General features: G+C 37.3%; 2 protein-coding genes and 2 pseudogenes across 2 annotated transcripts in view; 2 read left to right on the forward strand and 2 right to left on the reverse strand.

The window, feature by feature from the left end:
* The first annotated feature begins 1,248 nt into the window (after positions 1 to 1,248).
* LOC125186660 (probable calcium-binding protein CML15) lies at positions 1,249 to 1,772 on the forward strand. Its single transcript, XM_048083075.1, has one exon. It carries the CDS (start codon positions 1,249 to 1,251, stop codon positions 1,606 to 1,608), a length of 360 nt encoding a protein of 119 aa, XP_047939032.1. The 3' UTR covers positions 1,609 to 1,772.
* A 1,680-nt stretch (positions 1,773 to 3,452) lies between these two features.
* Positions 3,453 to 25,095, reverse strand: part of LOC125191335 (cytochrome P450 71A6-like) — a 64,694-nt gene continuing 43,051 nt past the window's right edge. Inside the window, exons 2-3 of the mRNA XM_048088874.1 lie at positions 4,353 to 4,769; positions 3,453 to 4,272 (exon numbers count right to left, since the gene is read on the reverse strand). Of these exons, the coding sequence (XP_047944831.1) occupies positions 3,661 to 4,272; positions 4,353 to 4,769 (1,029 nt within the window). The 3' untranslated portion in view covers positions 3,453 to 3,660. The remainder of the gene's footprint in view (positions 4,273 to 4,352; positions 4,770 to 25,095) is intronic.
* Positions 8,485 to 21,653, reverse strand: LOC125191333 (annotated as a pseudogene).
* On the forward strand, positions 18,518 to 18,991 carry LOC125191336 (annotated as a pseudogene).

The raw sequence follows: 25,095 nt of genomic DNA on the forward strand, positions 1-25,095 counted from the left end.
TTTCCTGATCTTATCAACCATGAGGGAAGTCTCTTCCTCCCTCACGCCGCGATAGGATTGAACCCTTTTGCTGCTCACCAGATGAAGCACGCATACGCTGCCGTATCTGCCGTGCCGCCAGTACTCTCCATACGGCATACGGCGCGAACGCCACGTCCCGGTTGTTGTAAAATAGTTGAACCGGGATGCTGAGTTGGGGTCGGTTTGAGAAGATTTGGTCATGGGTTTTCATGATCTCAAGCGCCGCCTCGGCCGAGGAGGCGATGAGGACGGGGACCTTGCCGAAGTGGAGCAGCATGAGGGGGCCGTAGCGTCGGGAGAGTGACTGGAGGGATCTATGCGTGCTTGAGCCCAGCTGGTGGAGGTTTCCGATTAACGGGAGCTTTGGTGGAGACAGAGGCAGCCTTCTCTGGGACTCCGGAGAATGGCTGCGGCGTCATTTGTGGAGGAAGAAGAGGAAGAGAGATGTGGAGAGTAGCACAACCAAGAAATGTGAGAAGAAAAGCATTTTTGGTTGATGGAGAATAACAAGTGTGTTTCTAGATGCCCTAGAGATAATAGCTTTGTAAATATATTCATTGGACCACTGAATTTCAATTGGAGGATTTAATACAAAATTATCTTTTAAGGTGGCGTTCGGTTGCCATGACTAATTATCATGAGACTATCCATATAGGATTAAGTTGTGGGATTATTTTAGTTGGAGGGGGAGGCTATGACTAATAATAATGAGACTATTCATCTAGGATTAAGTTGTGGGGGTCAATCTTATGAACCAAACACGATACATAATTAATCATGAGATTTAGTCTTACCAACCGAACACCCCCTAAGATAACATGCTTGAGACGGGTAGTCAGCCAACCACAAACTAATACTCCATGTGAATTGAAAGCGAAATCTACCCCCTCTATTCCAATAAAAGAGAATGAATGGCTACTACATATATTATTTGGAGATTAAAGGCCAAAATTATTTGGCCCTAAACATATGATCATTTTATCTTTTTGGTCCTAAACTTTATCTTTTGGATTTTTTGGTCTTGCACATACGGAAATTTGATCATTGTGATCCTCCGTCAATAATTCCGTTAAAAATAACAGTCAATGGAAATTTTGACCAAATTAAACTCTTAATTCTGATTTTTAAATCACTAATTAATCTTCTAAACCAAAGCAGAGCCGCACACAGAAATTAGGTCTTCTTCCAATTCAACAATGGTATATGACAGCAATCCGCAGCCTGACAATGGCTAAGATGGAATCCAATCAGCTAAACCAGCTGGGGGACATCTTCGCCCGGTTCGACATGGACCACGACGGCAGCCTCACGCAGCTGGAGATGGCCTCCCTCCTCCGCTCGCTCGGCCTCAAGCCCTCCGACGACCAGATCCACTCCCTCCTCGCCAACATGGACGCCAGCCGCAACGGCTCGATCGAATTCGACGAGCTCGTCGGCGCAATCCTCCCCGACATCAACGAGGAGGTGCTTCTCAACCGGGAACAGCACATGATGCAGGAGGCCGACACCAACGGTGACGGCGTCCTCAGCTTGCACGAATTTGCCACCATTATGGCCAAATCTGCAGTCGAATCTCGCCGAGCCTGAATCGTCTTCCTCCTCCTAGGGTTTACTCATCTTAATTTTTTTAAATTGGGGGAAGCTGATGTGGCATTATAGATTGTGGCTATGACGAACTAATTCTTCTTAATTTGTAAAGCTAATTGCGATTCATGATTTATTGGATTTATGATGAACTAATTCATATTGGATTTTCTGTCGTCATTATTGCATCCAACTCCATATAATTTGGAGATTAATTAGGAGAATAATTAGTAACTAAAAAATCAGAATTAAGAGTTTAATTTGGTCAAAATCGCCGTTGACCTTTAGTTTTTAACGGAACTATTGGCGGATGACCAAAATGATCAAATTTTCATATGTGTAGGACCTAAAAATTCCGAAAGATAAAGTTTAGGACCAAAAAGGTAAAATGGCCATATGTTTAGGACCAATTTTGGCATTTACTCTTGTTTGGACAACAAAAAGGAAAAACGTTAAATCTCTCAACGAACATAGCAATGAGATGAAAAAAGATATATTCCGCTAGGAGAATTTAAAGTGATTACACTGGGATAATTCCTGCCGAGAAAGAAAACTTTGAGAACAAATAACGAAAATAGAGGAATTGCAGAGGAAATCTACTCCCTCCATCCTTGTTAACTGAGACATTTCTTTTCGACACAGAAATTAAGAATAGTGTGCTAAGTGGATGGTGTATAAAGGTAGGAGAGATTAAAGTAGGGGACATATGCTACACCGTCCCATTAGTAAAATTTAAATTAATAGAAAAAGTAAACTGTCGCTAGTGGAATTCGTAAAAGCAAAGCAGACGGATATTGAAATTTATTTGTGGAAATTATATATTCTGAATTTTGAATTTGAAATTTTGAGAAAATAATTTGCATGTTTTTATATTATGGCGTACATTTTTTCACAAAATAACCACTTATATTTTAAAAAAAACTTGAGAATTTGTATAAATAATAAAAGAAAAATTAAGATTTTTTTTTTGCTGTGGTATAATGTGATAGAGAGATTAAGTTTTTTTTTTTTTTTTTTCGTTGTTTTCTGGAGGAGTAGTAAAATAATCTACATCAGTGAGAGAGTGTATTTACTCTATTTGGGCTTACTAACTTCCATTCTCCAATAAAAATCAACTCCATTGGAGAATAAAAGCTCCATAGTTTTGCTCTAATTAGAGAAGTTTTGTTCATTGGAAGCAAATTCGTCCTCATGACTAAATTTTTCCATATTTTTCGATTTGGATGGGCCTAGTTCTGTAACCCAATAAAATTTTTGGGTTGGCCATTTTTTTATCTTGATGGGCTTCATTTTGAAGACCAATATAATTTTTGATAGGCCCAATTTAATTGTCTGTATTTGGTTTGTGGTCTCTGACTAGACATGAAAATATTAATACAAGAATGAGCTAATTAAATAATTGTATAGCTATGGCGGCCTACAATAAGACTAAATTCAAAAAATCATCAATAGAAGTAATAATTTGATTACAAAGTCCACTGAAACTATTTTGACATTTTAAGAAATAGGGTTAGGCTTTATTTTATATGGATGAGATTCACTGTTCCATAATTGATGTTTAATTTACCATGGACCAATCTGAAATTAATAATTTTAAATTGAAATGAAAAACTACATAATGAAAAAAAACATCACATATTTAAAATTACTCCCTCCATTCCACCGAACCCACTTTCCTTTTTGATTTGTCACAACTAAGAAGATCCATTACTAAAAATAGAAACATCCTTATCTCTACTTTATTTTCTATCTCTCATATTTTATGCTCGCCTTAACAACAAAATAAAACTACATAAAATCCATATCACTCAAAGAAGGGATCATCTTCCTTGAAACGGAGGGAGTACTAAATAGACCTGTTGAAGTTAGCCTTCATTGTTAAAATAAAAGTGAGTCAAAATGTTTAAACACAAAATTACAATAATATTGAACACAAAGCAACACATTAATTCAAAAATACTACATAAATGCATTAAGCTGGATTTTATGTTCAAATTGGATCGAATGTTGATTCGTAGTTGAACTCCTGTCTTATTTTTTAAACACTAGAATGGCCTAACAATCATGTGTAGTAGCTACAACAAGCAAAGGACACTTTTTATGGGTTGCCATTCCTCGAGATTCACTCATATCTAACTCCTTCATGTTTACTCCATTAGGTAATCCAAAATCGAATTTGTGCACCAACTTGGCTAACGCTAGCTCGTCCACAGCTACCGCAAACGTAACACCAGGGCAGCCCCTCCGGCCTGCCCCAAACGGAGTAAACTCAAAATGCACACCTCTAAAGTTTATGCTCGTATCAAGAAACCTATCCGGACGAAATTCTTCTGGATTTTCCCACAGTGACGGGTCCCTAGAAATCGCCCAAGCATTGATGATCACACGTGTACCAGATGCGATGTCGTAACCTAATACATTTGTGTCTTGAGTTGATTCACGAGGGACTAGCAATGGGACCGGTGTATGCAGCCTTAGACTCTCTTTCATCACTGCTTTCAGATAAGGCATTTTCTCCAAGTCTTGCTCGCTGATTTCGTCCTTGCTTCCGGCTACTTCTCTCACTTCATTTTGCAATCTTTTCATGGTTTTCGGGTTTCTTATCAGCTCTGCCATTGTCCACTCAATAGCTTTAAGTGTTGTACTAGTTCCAGCACCAAACATATCCTGTCATATATATATATATATATATATATATATATATATAAGTAAACATATACTGTGTGAAAGAGAGATCTAAGTCATACCATGATTATAGCTTTGATAGTGTCATCTTCAATAGGTGAGCGACTTGCATTCTCTCTCTGAAAATCAAGCAATATGTCCACAAAATCCAACACACCACCATCTCCCTCTCTCCTCTCCCTAACCCTATGTTCTTCAATCACAACCTCAAAAAACTTATTAATCTTCTTAACCACTCTCACAACCCTCTCATCCACACCATTAAACCTTCTAGTCCAACTCAGCCATGGAATGTACTCCCACAAAGGTACAACCCCGACCAGCGCCGCTATCTCCGTAAGCCACTCCTTGAAATCACTCCCAACGCCATACTTCTTCCCCAACGCCACCCTACAAATCACATCATTCGTCAGAGACGTCATGAGGTCGCTCAAGTTCACAGGCTTTGAAGAAGCACCCAATTTCCTGATGTTGTCAACCATGAGGTAAAGTATGGTAGAGAGGAAAAAAAATGGGTAAATTATAAGAGAGAAACTTTCAAATTTTAGAAATACGACTAATTATTTTGAACATCCTAAAATAGCAAAATAGAATTATTATTTGTGGATGGATGGAGTAGTAAAGTACTCCCTCTACTACTCTCTCCATCACAAAGAAGATATATGATCCCTTCCTTGTGCGACACGAGATTTTATATAGCTTTATTTTGTATGTTAACTGAAGAGAATAAAATAAGAGAGATAAAATAAAGTAGAAATATAGGTGTTCATGATGAGTAATCTTGATTAAGATAAATTAAAAAGGATAATAAGTCATTTTTAGTTGGACGAGGAAAATAACATAAAATAAGAATTTGGTTCGCTAGTGATTGCACCAAGTCACAAAGTTTAAACATATCTTCATAAATTTAGGATAATGACCTATTACAACATGACACGTTGAAAACAATGTCATTACTCATAACACATAGATAACACATAGTCCCCGTCATAAGTCAATACACTATCCTTTCACCGCATTTATATCACACGACGATAGGAGGCTTAGTCTTAGGAATTGAGTTAGAGTGATTATGAGGATGAGATTGAGTGTCCCATAATTATGTACGGAGTATAATTCATGTTCATGTACCATGTCTCAATCCAAATTAAAACATTTAATATGTTTATTATAAAAAAAATTATATCATCATAAGTATTAATTTAAAAATTTAAAATTTTAATCAACTTTAAGTATTAATACTTCTTGTTTTTACTACTGTTATCATTATACCTCACATTCTCCATTAGCTCATTTCCCCTCAACATATATTATAAAATTAGGACAGACATATATCACTAACTTTTTCAACTTATTTTCCTTTATATTTCTTACAATTTTATCGAATTAAAATGAGACACGTATTAAAAGACAAAGAAAGTAGTAAACGAAGAATTTTCAGGGTTCCACCGTACTACTAATTAATAGTACTTCCTTCGTCCCATTAAAGATGACCCACTTTTCTTTTTGGTTTATTCCAATCAAGATGACTCATTACCAAAAAATAGAATTAAACACCTTTGATCTCTACTTTATTCTCTCTCTCTCTTACTTTATCCTCTCCACTTAATATACAAAATAAAGTTACATAAAATTTCGTGCTGCCTAAAGAATGGGTCATCTTCCTTTTAGACGGAGGAAATACTACATTTGGATTCAACAAAGTAGTTATAAGTAGTTAGATACCCACCAACTACCATCACCCACCAACTACTTATTATAAATAGTTATATTAGTATAGGACTATAGGTATTAATCCATCATAATAACAACTTACCAAATTAAAATTAGGGTAAATTGCCTCTAAAATCGTCAACTTTCACAATAGTTTGGAATTTTCCGTGACCTTTAAAAGTTGCGTGGAAAATCATGAACTTTGCCTTCGTGTGCTGATTTCCCGAGTTGAGTATTCCGGCTAAGCAAAATGATGATGTGTGCATTTATGCTGACATTGAAGATGATTTGGATGCTGAGTGTGTTTATTCTCATTCTTCTTCCACTTCATTTACCCTAATCCTAATTATAAAAAAAATAAAAATAAAAATAAAAGAGAAAAGAAGTAGATCTTCTCCTTCCTCACTCCAGCGCCGCTGCCACCACCTCCAGCGCCACCGCCTGCCGCTGCTCCTTGCACCACCTGCTCCTCCCCTTATTCTCTTTATTTCTCTCCTTTCTCCCTCTTTCCCCTCCTCTATCTCTCCCACTCTCAACCTCTTCGCCGCCGCTGCCACCACTGTAGGAGCGGCGGCGCTCCATCGCCCTCCGTCCCTTCCTCTCGCTGGCTTCGCCCCCATGATCACCATCCACCGCCGACCGCTCCTCCCTCTCCTCCAGAAACCACCGCCGACCGCCCCTCCCCTACCTCTCACTCCAAATATTTAAAGGCAAGATCCCCAAGTTAAAAGAGGATGTGAAATTGTGGCTGTTCGGATGATGATGTTCTACCCAACAGATCTGGAGGAGTTTTAGGTGATGTTGTATCCAGCGCCACCGCCTGCCGCCGCCCCGACGCACCACCTGCTCCGGTGCACCACCAGCCTAAACCCTATACTCAGCGAATATTTTTTTTCAACAAACACAAAACGGCGTCGTTTTATATTCCAGCTGCCTAGTCACGCTTCCGGCTGCCATATAGGATAAGTTTATGCCGGAAAATTTCAGGGTCGGGTCATTCAGGAAATTTGCACAACCCGGCAAAGTTCATGATTTTTCACGCAACTTTTTAAGTTCACGGGAAATTCCAAACTATTGTGAAAGTTGACGATTTTAGAGGCAGTTTACCCTTAAAATTACATCAAAAAAAATCAAAATCAAAGAATACTAAACGAAACATCGGAAATTGTACCATATAGCGCATGTTGGTGAACCATTACTCAAGCTAATGTTTTAGGGTATCCACGATAAGATAGACACTATTATAGACAAGCCACTTTTTTTTGTACACAGCCACAAAAATTTGTCCATCCCAATAGAGCCACAGCCACAAATCACATTATTTTTTCAATTATTGGCACAAATCACATTATTTTATTACAATTTAGAATATCTATCACCAGAAAATCAAAAAAAAAAAAAAAAAAACTCTTTTTCCGGCCTCCGGTGCCCCACAATAGGGAGCCGCGGCTCGTGCCCCCCGCCCCGTCCACGCCGAGTAGTCAGCGATGGCGTATTTGCCCCTCCCCGCCCAGGCTCACCTGTCCTCCACAATAGGGAGCCGTGCCGTGGCCGCCGAGGCTCCCCAAACTTCTAGCTTACACAGACAAGTGTTTTAAATTTAATATTCTAGCTATTAAAATATTTATATAGTGCTTTCCACAATAAATGATTTGTAGTATTCTTTTATAGGATGTGCCACTTAAACTGTCATTTCATTTTTAGATAAATATAACAAAATTCTTTTAGGTCATTGGGATCAAATTCGTTCTTCATGACCAAATTTGTCAACATTGGACTGGCCCCATTTTTTGATCCAAATGAGCCTTGTTTTGTAAACCCAGTAAAATTTCTGGATTGACCCATTTAGACGCTCACAATCGTGCTTACTTTTTAATCCATTCAATAATGATGGGCCTGGCGCATACAGTCGCGCTTATTTTTTAATCCATCATGTATAACCTATTAATTAATAAAAGTAAATAATTAATTGTAAGTATTTGAGAGTAGCTGTAATTTGATTGCATAGTTCACCATCTAAATATAAAAAGTTAAGTTAATGTTCAATAAGAATCTAGACTACTGTCAAAATACAACAAATTAAAACTTATAGTCCTATATATTTTCGTCAAAAATTGAATCGGTTAAAAACCAAAGTTTTGAGTATATATACTTTATATATGTACAATCAATTAATTCTTGAAATAAACTTTTTCTATAGTTCTAAAAAAAAGGAAAAGAAGACGACAAGTATTGTTAAAAAGGAGATGTTTGTTACAATCAAAGTCAAATTTTTTTTATTCATATGAACATGATGCCATGAGAAATACTCCCTTCGTCCCTAAAAATTTGTCATTTTTTTTCATTTCTATCCGTCCCTAAAAATTTGTCACCTTTCACTTTTACTATTTTTGGTAGTAGACCTCACATTCCACTAACTCATTCTCACTCACATTTTATTATAAAACTAATATATAAAAGTAGGACCCATATGCCACTAACTTTTTCAACTCACTTTCTATTATATTTCTTAAAACCCGTGCCGAGTCAAATAGTGACGAATTATGGGGGACGGACGGAGTAGTACTTAACAAGTATGAGGAGAAACTACTACAAGTATAGGAAACTTTTTATGCATTGTGAGTCCACTAGATTCACTAACATCCAACTCCTCCATCTTTATTCCATTAGGCAATTCGAAATCGAAGTTATGCACTAACTTTGCTAAAGCAAGCTCATAGACTGTCGTAGCGAATGTAACACCTGGACAACCCCTCCTACCTGCCCCAAACGGGATCAGCTCGAAATACAAACCTTTGTAGTCTATGTTCGTCTCAAGGAACCTCTCCGGATAAAATTGTTCAGGTTTTTCCCATAACAATGAATCCCTAGCAATTGCCCAAGCATTGATCAAGACACGTGTGCCGGATATGATGTCGTAGCCTAGTACTTTTGTGTCTTGAGTTAATTCACGAGGAACTAGTAATGGGATCGTTGGGTGCAGCCTCAAACTCTCATTTGTCACTGCTTTTAAATAAAGCATTTTCTCTAAGTCTTTCTCATCTATTTCGACCTTGCTTCCCACTACTTCTCTCACTTCATTTTGGAGTGTTTTCATGGTTGTTGGATTTCTTATAAGCTCTTTCATCGTCCATTCAAGAGTTCTGGATGTAGTATCGATTCCACCAGCATACATGTCCTTTTGAAAAGATTCATACACATTTACACTCCATTATTTATGAAACATTCAAAACAATTGATTCATTAGCCTAAAAATCAACTAATCGAAATCTGACCATTGATCATGCATGAATACTCTAGTATATATCTACTATACAAAAAAGCATCAAAATTTTAAAGTATAACAACAAATTGATGTCAAAAACTCAAATTATGATATCACAAAAGATGATTTGCTTGCAACTTTGATGAGGGTTTACAAATAAGAGAAAAATGCATGGAAAAAAAAGTGAGAAAATAGTAAAAAAAAAGAAGATATAATTTAAATTAATTCAAGATTAAAACAAATTAAAGGTTTTTGTTGAATATACCAAAACAATAAATTGAATGTTACAAGTTCAAATAATTCAACCGTGGGCCCATTCACGTACAGCACGATTTTTTGGATCATATTGATTCAATATTTCCACCAATTTAATTTCCGAACTGCATATGCGACATGTTAGTTCACGGTCAAATCAATCAAATTGAGCAAACGGCTTGAAAAATTACAAAATTTAATTAATTTATTATCAATTCCACCACTTTTAAAAATAATCAATCATATTATAAGTATATTGTTTTTCTTCATTTTTCCATTTATTTAGATTTTGAGGGATATTTTTATATAAATTTATATCACTTATTAAAACCATAGATTTTAAACCTGAAAAATATGAAATTAATATAATGTAAAAAATTATGAAATAATTAACTATCTTTAAAGTAACAAAATTAATCACAAATTAACCAAACTTTAGAATTTGCAATTTTATGATGACATATATTTTAATATACAATTAGTAAAATATATATAAAAAAAAGTGAGTAAAGAATTGTTAGTCGAAATTATTTTTCCACCTTATCAGAAAGAAAAAAAATTGACTAAAAATTCAAAGTAGATTATCTTTATCGATTGAATAAAATGAAAGAATGACATGTTTTTATATCAACGAAACGAGCATATATATATATTGTAAAATGAAAGAAAGAGAAAGAGGGTAATACCAGGATAATAGCTTTGATAGTTACATCATCAACAGGAGTGCCACTTCCTTGCCGAAGTGGAGGAGCATGAGGGGGCCGTGGCGGCGGGAGAGGGACTGGAGGGATCTGTGGGGGAGTGGGCCCACCTGGTGGAGGTTCCCCAACTACGGGAGCTTTGGAGGAGACGGCGGTGGTCTTTTTCGAGAGGATGGAGCGTGGCTGCGACGCCATTTGTGGAGGAAGAAGAGGAGGAGAGGAATGGAGAGGAGCAGAATCAAGAAATGTGAGAGAGAAAGCATTTGCATTGTAGGTGTAGTAATTTGCAGAGAAAGATGGTACACCATTATGGACTCAATGTCCCACATTGGTCGTAAGAGTAATCGGTCGATGTGTGGTGTACAGACTAAATGAGTTCTCTCTACTAACAGACTAGTCTTTTGGAATGAGTTTTTCTAGTATGTAACAAATGACCCACTAGATAGTCTTTAAAGTCTTTGAGGGACAGTTTCAGATAGTGAAACCATACACCCCAATTTTTGATGGATTTTTCGTCTACAGACTTCGCCTCTTATGTACTGCTTCAGTGTTAAGGAAGCTCAGTTTCAGCTGCATAACTTTCTATATATACGGGGTATCTTTTTCTGTTTTCTATTCTGGAATTTAGGATGTTAGAATTAGTGGAGTGTCTTGGACTCTTGATTAATCTAGTTTTATCTTTGTAACTCTAAACTATAGAATTGTTTTATATATGAGGAATGTGTTGTTAGGTAAAAATTTTGTCTGGCCCAGTCTAGCTAATTGTATGTACTCCCTCCGTCCCCGATTAAGAGTCACATTTTGACCGGACACGAGTTTTAAGAAATGTAAAGAAAAGTTGGTTGAAAAAGATAGTGGAATGTGAGACCCATTTTTTTATATTGCTTTTATAATAAAATGTGAGTGAATTGAGTTAGTGGAATATGAGACCCACTTACACTATTTATGATAAAATGAAGTGTGACTCTTAATTGGGGATGGACCGAAATAGAAAATTGTGACTCTTAATCGGGGACGGAGGGAGTATTTGTTTGTGGACTCAAATAATAATGCAAAGCTAAGCATAAATTAACTGCGGAAGGTCTTGATAGAACGGTTAATACCTAAGATAAAAGGTCTCAAATTCAAATCTACTATGTTACCTCCTTTAAAAATTTTGATTTGTTACAAATAAAAAAGGAATCGAACGAAGAAACTTTTGGTAATCCATTTAGTATTCGAATGAAATTTGAAACTATCTTCTTATTTAAGGAAAAGAAAGGGGGTGAAAACGTTTAGTCCATATTCAGTGGGAACATTAGAGTATGAGAGGACCGTGAAGGCGCATCCATGATTAAAAGAATGAATATTATATTATTGTGGAAATTATTGAAAGCAAAGCTGAATTATAAATTAAATTCATTAATGCGGGTTGCGTGCATAAGTTTTGATCTTATTTGATTTGATTATATTTTACTATAATCTACGCGAGTCCCCGTAATTACAACTAATAATGTCATTATTTTATATGTTCACGCGATTCAAAGCTTTGGCTTGGTTGGTGGCCGTTCAAATACTTGCAATATTTTTTGTTAACGCGATTCATGAAATGAGATTTAATAAGTAGTACTCAAGTAATAACTAGATAAATTGCATTGAGATTTGATATGCATAATAATATTTCATATTTAAACTTTTAAACTTTTTATTAAAATTTAGTACCGAGTATTTATTTTACATAAGTGCTTTAGTTGCAAAAGGGTCTGTTTGTGCTTTACTAAGATATTTTTTATCAACAGCCAAGACCCAAGCTGCCAATACAATATTATATATATAAAGAGTAAAGGTCAAAACTGGTCCTGAACATATGCTCATTTTATGATTTTGGTTCTATACTTGATTTTTTGAATTTTTGCATCCTAAACATTTCAACTCGGATCACAACTGGTCCTACACTAACAATTCCATCAATTTTTAAACGGTTTTAACCCGAATGAGACTGTCAAAACCATCAAAATCGGATTAAAACCGTTTAAAGTCTAAATGAGTAATAGACTAAATGAGTTCTCTCTGCTAACAGACTAGTCTTTTGGAACGAGTTTTTCTTGTACGTAACAAATGACCCACTAGATAGTCTTTAAAGTCTTTGAGGGACAGTTTCAGATAGTGAAACCATACACCCCAATTTTGATGGATTCTTCTTATGTACTTCGTCTACAGACTTCGCCACATTTTTGGAGGAAGAAGAGGAGGAGAAGAGTGGAGAGGAGCAGAATCAAGAAATGTGAAAGAGAAACCATTTGCATTGTACTACTAGTAATTTGTAGAGAAAACATCCAATGTAAATAGAGAGTTTAGCTTAAAATATCTTCATATATGTTGTTAAAATATATACACGTTTATTATATGGATGGATGGATGGAGCTTAAGTCTTAGATTTGATAGTGTTAGGATCGTTGACTGCAACGTTAGTTTGATATTGTCCGCTTTGGATCAACCCTGCACAGATTTATTTTTGGGTCATTCACAAAAAGGCTCACACTAATTGGGGTTGTACAAGAATTATATACACCTTTCGACTTCCCTCACTGATGTGAGATGAGTTTGTAACCCAACAGACAGTAGGTGAGTGGCAAGTAATTAAACATGGCTTTCATCCCAACATTAGTGAACCCACTAGAAGTTCAAAACATCCATCTTAATTAGTTATCATGCTCAACACCTGCCACCGCTCGTCATCGTTCAACCTGCACATAAGGAAAACACATGCAGGGCTGAGTATTTTGAAATACTCAGTGAACTCGTTGCCAAAACGTTTTATAAGTTATGCCACCCTTACCAAGTGAGCTCGAGTTTTAAGCAGTTATAAGAGAGTATCACGAGTATCACAAAATATATTTTCCATAGACTGGCCAGTCAAACAACTCCCCACTTTTCTCATCAATTTCCACAATCTCAACATTTCCATGGTGCGACGAAAGTGTGGCCACACTTTTCACCCACGAGACCGGCCGACTAGCAAGGACGGCTCCCGATCCCACCGTGTACACAGCCTGGTAGGGTTTGCGGCCCGTACTCAAACCCGAATTCGTTTATACATATCCATAGCCCTATAGCCCAATGGAGCGAACTCTCAAACTGGGCATCAGGCGCACAATATCACAACAAAACAGACATAGGCATGGCATAATAGTTAAACCACCCTTATTTCTCCACATTCATAAATTTGCACAAAAAAGAGTTTAAGAGTAAAGCCCACCTCGACTGCTTAGGTTTCAAGTAAGTTCTTTCCCTTGCTATCCGGCTTTGCAACTGAGGTTTCACCTTTTTAATCACATAGGCACATATCACAAATCAGATTCAATACAAACTCCTAACACATGCATGTCTCAACGCTTTTCCTTTTTTCCCACCGATCTATTTTAGCATCATTAATCAATCAAGGTCGTGTTCATCGCATAAGTTCCATTCGCATCTCAACTCTAGATCTAATATCAACATGTGTCATACAAGAGTATATTGCCATCATACACACACCACACAAACACAACACACACGTGCATACACGCACGCCACTCACACACACGCCACGCCACACTCATGCATACATATTTCCATATCCCCTTTATCCCACTTTCACTCAACAAGATGCATGAGGGTTCAAGAATACCGATTAATCGGTTAGAAAGAAGAGGAATCGAGTAGAAAGAAGAAGATTAATATGAGAATACCTTTTTGAGAAAAACGAACGGTAGAAACGAAGTAAAGACTTGGTTCTTCAAAAATCTTGAGGCTCAAACTCTAATTCTTCTCAAAGGTTGAAGGATTATTGAAGTAAAGTAGAAGAAAATTGAGAGAGAGTGGAGAAGGGAGGGGGGGCAAAAATTATGGGGGCTAGGGTTAGGGGTTCCTCTTATTTATAGTGCTCCATAAGATTTTTAGGTAAATAAAATAGAATATTTGGTAAGATTTTATTCTCCACAATTAAATAAATAAATATTGTGAAGTAGGAAAGAAGAATTAACAAAAATAGACTAGGGTATCAAGGCATGTAATTTTCGAAATATATGGCTCCCAATTAGCCAATATTTTGTTTTGGTATATTTTACGGAGTAGAATAAAATATCGCGGAGCAAAATAAAATAAAAATTCTCCCATTGGAGGAAGGGAAATAGGCGTGTAGTAGCCTTTTAAATAAGGCATGGATTTTTAATATCAACTAAAATAAGATATGACAAGATCTCTTGAGGTATGGAAAGATTTGGTAGAATATTTAAATTCTAGGTATGGAAGGGAAATATTTAAGTAAGGAATCAATTAAACAAGCAAAATAATATTTCCTTCCCAACATAGGTGATTTTCGAAAATCACCTAGGAAAATAAGGGGCTCGATTTTTCTCAATAAAAATAAGGAATAATTGGGTTTTGGATTTAATTTGGATAAATATCCCAAGAATTAAATTAAATCCGGAAAAATAGAATTCCTTCTCCAAAAGTCCAAGGGTTCGAAAATCTCAATATTTAGGTGGCTAGTATTTATGGAAATTTTTCCTAATATTCTCGCTCACCCTTAAACAAATAATTCACCTCATAATTTAATAAATTACATGTCACATCACCTAATTAACAAGTTTGACTTTTCAAACTTCCCGGTCAAGGAAACTCATGCAATAAATTCATTTATCAAATAATTCACATCTCCCACGTCATCAATAATAAATTCTAGGGCTCTAAAATTAGGGTTCGGAAATTCGGGATGTTACAGTGCAGCCCTGTTCTCTGTGGGGAGGAAACGTCTATGTTAGACGATGAGGAGGAAAAAGTATTTTTGGTGCATTTGAGGTCCTCTCGAGTGAAAGGGGAGGAGTGCAATTATAATGAGAAGGTTGATCAGATTGAGTTGTTGAGTGCTCACATTGTGACATTGAACGAGTTAGTTACGCATTCACCTCCTACAGGGGGGGTTTTCGAAGTATGGTCATCTAGACGAGAAGGAGTTCATGTCGAAGAAGAATTTCTTCGGATACGCTGACGTTGAGGGGATAAAGATGTTGTTAGTTGATCAAGATGGAGATGACGATAGACAAGTTACCTTGAATGATCTCGAAATCGCTATCGCAAACAAAAACCTACCTAGAAGACCTACAAAGAAGTTCTTGAAGCGTAGATCTACAAAGAAGTTCTTAAAGCGTACTAGGAGTCGTCACGAATTGTTATCTGTGATCGCATTTGATCCAGGAGGGGAAACTTCATGGCTTCGATTATCATTGTCTCTCGTCGTGGCTTGGTCCCAATAATTGAGTGGTAAGAAAGTTGTTGAAGTGATTGTTGCTTCGCCACATAAGGAAGTTAGGGAGGCGAAATCAATGGTTAATTTGAGTGAGTTGTTTGCTACTTTTGCTAATGATGTGACTTGCATAGTGGCTTTGGGGAGGAATTATGGTGGTCTGGAGTTCACGAAGATTGCGGAAGAATTAGGTAAAGAATCAGAAGTTTTGTTGGGTAGTCTTGATGAGGGAAAGTTTGTGCCTTGGCTTTGCTGGATTAAGTTCGTGAATGGGATAAGTGGGGGAGTTAGGAAAGTTGCAAGAAATATTAATGAGTTTTTGGAGTTTGTGGTAGGAGAGCTTGTTGGTGAGAGAAAGGAAGGTGTTAAGCGTACTCACGAGAAGGAAATATTGGAGCAACAGACATAAGGAATGACACCTCTTAACAAAGATCTGAATGTAAAGAATTTGAACCAATTGGTCACAAATGGTGCTGCATTTATTCCAAAACGGCACTCCTGCCCATTTGATCCCGAAGGAGATATATATCATCTAGCTTATGGTATCAGCGACTCTCTTCATTGCTTCGTGGTTCCCACCTTGAGGACAAGGTGGATTTTAATTAACCGTGGGGGAGTTGATACGAGAATATCTCTACAAATATCCCATCTCTCTATTATTTAGTTTAGTATTTATTTAGCATATCTTTCTCATATTTTCCCATATATCTCTTAGAATCTTTTGTCTTGCTCATTAAGTTAGTATCCCTATTATAAATAGGGCTATTGTTATTCTCATTATTCAATCAAGAAATACAATTACCGTTATCTTATTTTTATCACTTATTTCAATTCGGTATTGATCTTGGTTTGATCGACGGGCAAAGCTCCCGCGACTACCTCGTCTACCTTTTATCCCTCCGACGATCGCCTCCGCGACGCCGGAATCTTGTTAAGAGAAATCATCTCTTAACAAATGGGTCCCGAGAAATCGCTCAAACATTGATCATCACACGCGTACCAGATGCGACATCGTAGCCCAATACTTTTGTGTCTTGAATTAGTTCACGAGGGACTAGCAATGGGATTGGTGTATGCAGTCTTAGACTCTCCTTCAACCTAGCCTTTAGATAAGGAATTTTCTCCAAGTTTTTCTCATCAATTTCATCCTTGCTTATGAATACTTCTCTCACTTCATTTTGCAAAGTTTTTATGGTTGACAGATTTCTTATAAGCTCTATGACCGCCCATTCAAGAGCAGTAAATGTAGTATCAGTTCCAACAGCAAACATATCCTGTAAATATAGTATCAGTTCCCGCATCAAACATATTGTAACTTTCAAATTTACTTTTAACTTTAAACTCTTACTAATTGATTTACATAAATCACGTTAAATATTTTTTTCTCTTTTTCAAGTTATAAGAAAAGTATTGTTACCGGAACAATAGCTTTGATAGTGTCATCTTCAACAGGGGAGTGACTTGCATTCTCTTTCTGGAAATCGAGCAAAATATCAACAAAATCCAACTCACCACCATCACCCTCTCTCCTCTCTCTAACCCTATGCTCTTCAATCACAGCCTCCAGAAACTCATCAAATGCTTTAGCCACTTTTTCAATTCTCCCATCCACACCATCAAACCTTCTCATCCAACTCAGCCATGGAATGTACTCCCACATAGGTATAACCCCCAACAACGTAATCATCTCGGTTAACATCTCTTTGAAATCACTCCCCAAACCATACTTCTTCCCCAACGCCACCCATCATATCACATCGGTCAAGTTCACGGGCTTTGAAGAAGCACCCAATTTCCTGATCTTATCAACCATGAGGGAAGTCTCTTCCTCCCTCACGCCGCGATAGGATTGAACCCTTTTGCTGCTCACCAGATGAAGCACGCATACGCTGCGTATCTGCCGCCAGTACTCTCCATACGGCGCGAACGGCACGTCCCGGTTGTTGTAAAATAGTTGAACCGGGATGCTGAGTTGGGGTCGGTTTGAGAAGATTTGGTCATGGGTTTTCATGATCTCAAGCGCCGCCTCGGCCGAGGAGGCGATGAGGACGGGGACCTTGCCGAAGTGGAGCAGCATGAGGGGGCCGTAGCGTCGGGAGAGTGACCGGAGGGATCTATGCGTGCTTGAGCCCAGCTGGTGGAGGTTTCCGATTAACGGGAGCTTTGGTGGAGACAGAGGCAGCCTTCTCCGGGACTCCGGAGAATGGCTGCGGCGTCATTTGTGGAGGAAGAAGAGGAAGAGAGATGTGGAGAGTAGCACAACCAAGAAATGTGAGAAGAAAAGCATTTTTGGTTGATGGAGAATAACAAGTGTGTTTCTAGATGCCCTAGAGATAATAGCTTTGTAAATATATTCATTGGACCACTGAATTTCAATTGGAGGATTTAATACAAAATTATCTTTTAAGGTGGCGTTCGGTTGCCATGACTAATTATCATGAGACTATCCATATAGGATTAAGTTGTGGGATTATTTTAGTTGGAGGGGGAGGCTATGACTAATAATAATGAGACTATTCATCTAGGATTAAGTTGTGGGGGTCAATCTTATGAACCAAACACGATACATAATTAATCATGAGATTTAGTCTTGCCAACCGAACACCCCCTAAGATAACATGCTTGAGACGGGTAGTCAGCCAACCACAAACTAATACTCCATGTGAATTGAAAGCGAAATCTACCCCCTCTATTCCAATAAAAGAGAATGAATGGCTACTACATATATTATTTGGAGATTAAAGGCCAAAATTATTTGGCCCTAAACATATGATCATTTTACCTTTTTGGTCCTAAACTTTATCTTTTGGATTTTTTGGTCCTGCACATATGGAAATTTGATCATTTTGGTCCTCCGTCAATAATTCCGTTAAAAATAACAGTCAATGGAAATTTTGACCAAATTAAACTCTTAATTCTGATTTTTAAATCACTAATTAATCTTCTAAACCAAAGCAGAGCCGCACACAGAAATTAGGTCTTCTTCCAATTCAACAATGGTATATGACAGCAATCCGCAGCCTGACAATGGCTAAGATGGAATCCAATCAGCTAAACCAGCTGAGGGACATCTTCGCCCGGTTCGACATGGACCACGACGGCAGCCTCACGCAGCTGGAGATGGCCTCCCTCCTCCGCTCGCTCGGCCTCAAGCCCTCCGACGACCAGATCCACTCCCTCCTCGCCAACATGGACGCCAGCCGCAACGGCTCGATCGAATTCGACGAGCTCGTCGGCGCAATCCTCCCCGACATCAACGAGGAGGTGCTTCTCAACCGGGAACAGCTCATCGAGCTCTTCCGCTCCTTACATCACCGCCGCTGAGCTCGCCGGACAGATGGCTAAGATGGGGCACGCCCTCACCTACCGCGAGCTCGGCGACATGATGCAGGAGGCCGACACCAACGGTGACGGCGTCCTCAGCTTGCACGAATTTGCCACCATTATGGCCAAATCTGCAGTCGAATCTCGCCGAGCCTGAATCGTCTTCCTCCTCCTAGGGTTTACACATCTTAATTTTTTTAAATTGGGGGAAGCTGATGTGGCATTATAGATTGTGGCTATGACGAACTAATTCTTCTTAATTTGTAAAGCTAATTGCGATTCATGATTTATTGGATTTATGATGAACTAATTCATATTGGATTTTCTGTCGTCATTATTGCATCCAACTCCATATAATTTGGAGATTAATTAGGAGAATAATTAGTGACTAAAAAATCAGAATTAAGAGTTTAATTTGGTCAAAATCGCCGTTGACCTTTAGTTTTTAACGGAACTATTGACGGATGACCAAAATGATCAAATTTCCATATGTGCAGGACCTAAAAATCCGAAAGATAAAGTTTAGGACCAAAAAGGTAAAATGGCCATATGTTTAGGACCAATTTTGGCATTTACTCTTGTTTGGACAACAAAAAGGAAAAACGTTAAATCTCTCAACGAACATAGCAATGAGATGAAAAAAGATATATTCCGCTAGGAGAATTTAAAGTGATTACACTGGGATAATTCCTGCCGAGAAAGAAAACTTTGAGAACAAATAACGAAAATAGAGGAATTGCAGAGGAAATCTACTCCCTCCATCCTTGTTAACTGAGACATTTCTTTTCGACACAGAAATTAAGAATAGTGTGCTAAGTGGATGGTGTATAAAGGTAGGAGAGATTAAAGTAGGGGACATATGCTACACCGTCCCATTAGTAAAATTTAAATTAATAGAAAAAGTAAACTGTCGCTAGTGGAATTCGTAAAAGCAAAGCAGACGGATATTGAAATTTATTTGTGGAAATTATATATTCTGAATTTTGAATTTGAAATTTTGAGAAAATAATTTGCATGTTTTTATATTATGGCGTACATTTTTTCACAAAATAACCACTTATATTTTAAAAAAAACTTGAGAATTTGTATAAATAATAAAAGAAAAATTAAGATTTTTTTTTTGCTGTGGTATAATGTGATAGAGAGATTAAGTTTTTTTTTTTTTTTCGTTGTTTTCTGGAGGAGTAGTAAAATAATCTACATCAGTGAGAGAGTGTATTTACTCTATTTGGGCTTACTAACTTCCATTCTCCAATAAAAATCAACTCCATTGGAGAATAAAAGCTCCATAGTTTTGCTCTAATTAGAGAAGTTTTGTTCATTGGAAGCAAATTCGTCCTCATGACTAAATTTTTCCATATTTTTCGATTTGGATGGGCCTAGTTCTGTAACCCAATAAAATTTTTGGGTTGGCCATTTTTTTATCTTGATGGGCTTCATTTTGAAGACCAATATAATTTTCGATAGGCCCAATTTAATTGTCTGTATTTGGTTTGTGGTCTCTGACTAGACATGAAAATATTAATACAAGAATGAGCTAATTAAATAATTGTATAGCTATGGCGGCCTACAATAAGACTAAATTCAAAAAATCATCAATAGAAGTAATAATTTGATTACAAAGTCCACTGAAACTATTTTGACATTTTAAGAAATAGGGTTAGGCTTTATTTTATATGGATGAGATTCACTGTTCCATAATTGATGTTTAATTTACCATGGACCAATCTGAAATTAATAATTTTAAATTGAAATGAAAAACTACATAATGAAAAAAAACATCACATATTTAAAATTACTCCCTCCATTCCACCGAACCCACTTTCCTTTTTGATTTGTCACAACTAAGAAGATCCATTACTAAAAATAGAAACATCCTTATCTCTACTTTATTTTCTATCTCTCATATTTTATGCTCGCCTTAACAACAAAATAAAACTACATAAAATCCATATCACTCAAAGAAGGGATCATCTTCCTTGAAACGGAGGGAGTACTAAATAGACCTGTTGAAGTTAGCCTTCATTGTTAAAATAAAAGTGAGTCAAAATGTTTAAACACAAAATTACAATAATATTGAACACAAAGCAACACATTAATTCAAAAATACTACATAAATGCATTAAGCTGGATTTTATGTTCAAATTGGATCGAATGTTGATTCGTAGTTGAACTCCTGTCTTATTTTTTAAACACTAGAATGGCCTAACAATCATGTGTAGTAGCTACAACAAGCAAAGGACACTTTTTATGGGTTGCCATTCCTCGAGATTCACTCATATCTAACTCCTTCATGTTTACTCCATTAGGTAATCCAAAATCGAATTTGTGCACCAACTTGGCTAACGCTAGCTCGTCCACAGCTACCGCAAACGTAACACCAGGGCAGCCCCTCCGGCCTGCCCCAAACGGAGTAAACTCAAAATGCACACCTCTAAAGTTTATGCTCGTGTTCCGGTTGTTGTAGAACAGCCTTCCCGGGATGCTCAATTGGGGCCTGTTTGAGAAGATTAGGTCATGGGTTTTCATGATCTCACGTGCAGCCTCGGCCGAGGAGGCGATGAGGATGGGGACCTTGCCGAAGTGGAGCAGCATGAGAGGGCCGTAGCGGCGGGAGAGTGACTGGAGGGATCTGTGGGGGAGTGAGCCCAGCTGGTGGAGGTTTCCGATTAGCGGGAGCTTTGGTGGAGACGGAGGCAGGCGTTTCTCCGACCCCGGAGAATGACTGCGGAGCCATTTGTGGAGGAAGAAGAGGAAGATGGAAGTGGAGAATAGCACGGCGAACATATGTGAGAGGGAAACCATTTTCTTGTTTGTGGATACAGATCTTGGCGAGGGTGTTCTTTTATATTATTCCGGAAAAAATTAGTCTCATTCGTGGATGGCCTGTGTTTTAATGAAAATTTGGTAAAACAATAAATGATAAAAAAGTAGGTAAAATAAGAGGGATATGAAGAAAAAGTAGGTAAAGTATGGTAGAGAGGAAAAAAAATGGGTAAATTATAAGAGAGAAACTTTCAAATTTTAGAAATACGACTATTTTTTTTGAACATCCTAAAATAGCAAAATAGAATTATTATTTGTGGATGGATGGAGTAGTAAAGTACTCCCTCTACTACTCTCTCCATCACAAAGAAGATATATGATCCCTTCCTTGTGCGACACGAGATTTTATATAGCTTTATTTTGTATGTTAACTGAAGAGAATAAAATAAGAGAGATAAAATAAAGTAGAAATATAGGTGTTCATGATGAGTAATCTTGATTAAGATAAATTAAAAAGGATAATAAGTCATTTTTAGTTGGACGAGGAAAATAACATAAAATAAGAATTTGGTTTGCTAGTGATTGCACCAAGTCACAGAGTTTAAACATATCTTCATAAATTTAGGATAATGACCTATTACAACATGACACGTTGAAAACAATGTCATTACTCATAACACATAGATAACACATAGTCCCCGTCATAAGTCAATACACTATCCTTTCACCGCATTTATATCACACGACGATAGGAGGCTTAGTCTTAGGAATTGAGTTAGAGTGATTGTGAGGATGAGATTGAGTGTCCCATAATTATGTACGGAGTATAATTCATGTTCATGTACCATGTCTCAATCCAAATTAAAACATTTAATATGTTTATTATAAAAAAAATTATATCATCATAAGTATTAATTTAAAAATTTAAAATTTTAATCAACTTTAATAATCAATTTTATCATATAAAAGTTATATCATGTGAAAAATAATTATGTATCATAATTCGGTGCAAACGTAAAAAATTCAACTAATGTAAATACAAAAAATTTAAATTAAAAGAAAAAATCAGAAAAACATGTCAAAATTAATAAATTTGGCCAACAAAATTAACTGGATCACTGTACTTAGGCTCGGGGCCCTAGGCTATAAGCCTATAGAGAACTAATGCAATCCGTCCAAAAAACTTACCACAATTTTCTTTTTTAGCCTCTTTAAAAAAATTGTCGCTCTCTATATATTATTGTAATTCGCAAAAGCAAAGCAGGCGGATGATAAAAATTATTTTATAGAAATTATAATATTTTTAAATTTTGAATTTAAAATTTGAGAAAATAATTTGCATATGTTTTTTTTTTTGTGATGGCGGAAATTTTTGCACAGAATAATCACTTAAAATCTCAAAATTTTGATAATTTGTATAAACAATAACCCTTTTGTCCGCCATTATGTTTCCTAGTTTTTCATTTTGATTCGTCCCTTATTAAATCGTCATACTTCTTGTTTTTACTACTGTTATCATTATACCTCACATTCTCCATTAGCTCATTTCCCCTCAACATATATTATAAAATTAGGACAGACATATATCACTAACTTTTTCAACTTATTTTCCTTTATATTTCTTACAATTTTATCGAATTAAAATGAGACACGTATTAAAAGACAAAGAAAGTAGTAAACGAAGAATTTTCAGGGTTCCACCGTACTACTAATTAATAGTACTTCCTTCGTCCCATTAAAGATGACCCACTTTTCTTTTTGGTTTATTCCAATCAAGATGACTCATTACTAAAAAATAGAATTAAACACCTTTGATCTCTACTTTATTCTCTCTCTATCTTACTTTATCCTCTCCACTTAATATACAAAATAAAGTTACATAAAATTTCGTGCTGCCTAAAGAATGGGTCATCTTCCTTTTGGACGGAGGAAATACTACATATGGATTCAACAAAGTAGTTATAAGTAGTTAGATACCCACCAACTACCACCACCCACCAACTACTTATTATAAGTAGTTATATTAGTATAGGACTATAGGTATTAATCCATCATAATAACAACTTACCAAATTAAAATTAGGGTAAATTGCCTCTAAAATCGTCAACTTTCACAATAGTTTGGAATTTTCCGTGACCTTTAAAAGTTGCGTGGAAAATCATGAACTTTGCCTTCGTGTGCTGATTTCCCGAGTCGAGTATTCCGGCTAAGCAAAATGATGATGTGTGCATTTATGCTGACATTGAAGATGATTTGGATGCTGAGTGTGTTTATTCTCATTCTTCTTCCACTTCATTTACCCTAATCCTAATTATAAAAATAATAAAAATAAAAATAAAAGAGAAAAGAAGTAGATCTTCTCCTTCCTCACTCCAGCGCCGCTGCCACCACCTGCCGCCGCTCCTTGCACCACCTGCTCCTCTCCTTATACTCTTTATTTCTCTCCTTTCTCCCTCTTTCCCCTCCTCTATCTCTCCCACTCTCAACCTCTTCGCCGCCGCTGCCACCACTGTAGGAGCGGCGGCGCTCCATCGCCCTCCGTCCCTTCCTCTCGCTGACTTCGCCCCCATGATCACCATCCACCGCCGACCGCTCCTCCCTCTCCTCCAGAAACCACCGCCGACCGCCCCTCCCCTACCTCTCACTCCAAATATTTAAAGGCAAGATCCCCAAGTTAAAAGAGGATGTGAAATTGTGGCTGTTCGGATGATGATGTTCTACCCAGCAGATCTGGAGGAGTTTTAGGTGATGTTGTATCCAGCGCCACCGCCTGCCGCCGCCCCGACGCACCACCTGCTCCGGTGCACCACCAGCCTAAACCCTATACTCAGCGAATATGTTTTTTCAACAAACACAAAACGGCGTCGTTTTATATTCCAGCTGCCTAGTCACGCTTCCGGCTGCCATATAGGATAAGTTTATGCCGGAAAATTTCAGGGTCGGGTCATTTAGGAAATTTGCACAACCCAGCAAAGTTCATGATTTTTCACGCAACTTTTTAAGTTCACGGGAAATTCCAAACTATTGTGAAAGTTGACGATTTTAGAGGCAGTTTACCCTTAAAATTACATCAAAAAAAATCAAAATCAAAGAATACTAAACGAAACATCGGAAATTGTACCGTATAGCGCATGTTGGTGAACCATTACTCAAGCTAATGTTTTAGGGTATCCACGATAAGATAGACACTATTATAGACAAGCCACTTTTTTTTGTACACAGCCACAAAAATTTGTCCATCCCAATAGAGCCACAACACAAATCACATTATTTTTTCAATTATTGGCACAAATCACATTATTTTATTACAATTTAGAATATCTATCACCAGAAAATAAAAAAAAAAAAAAAAAAAAAAAAAAAAAAAAAAAAAAAAAAAACTCTTTTTCTGGCCTCCGGTGCCCCACAATAGGGAGCCGCGGCTCCTGCCCCCCGCCCTGTCCACGCCGAGTAGTCAGCGATGGCGTATTTGCCCCTCCCCGCCCAGGCTCACCTGTCCTCCACAATAGGGAGCC

This window comes from Salvia hispanica, chromosome 5 (genome assembly GCF_023119035.1).
Source record: "Salvia hispanica cultivar TCC Black 2014 chromosome 5, UniMelb_Shisp_WGS_1.0, whole genome shotgun sequence".
Lineage (NCBI taxonomy): Eukaryota > Viridiplantae > Streptophyta > Magnoliopsida > Lamiales > Lamiaceae > Salvia > Salvia hispanica.

Excerpts from the sequence above, each read along its gene's own strand:
- LOC125186660 (XM_048083075.1), top strand. The coding sequence starts at position 1,249 with ATGGCTAAGATGGAATCCAATCAGCTAAACCAGCTGGGGGACATCTTC.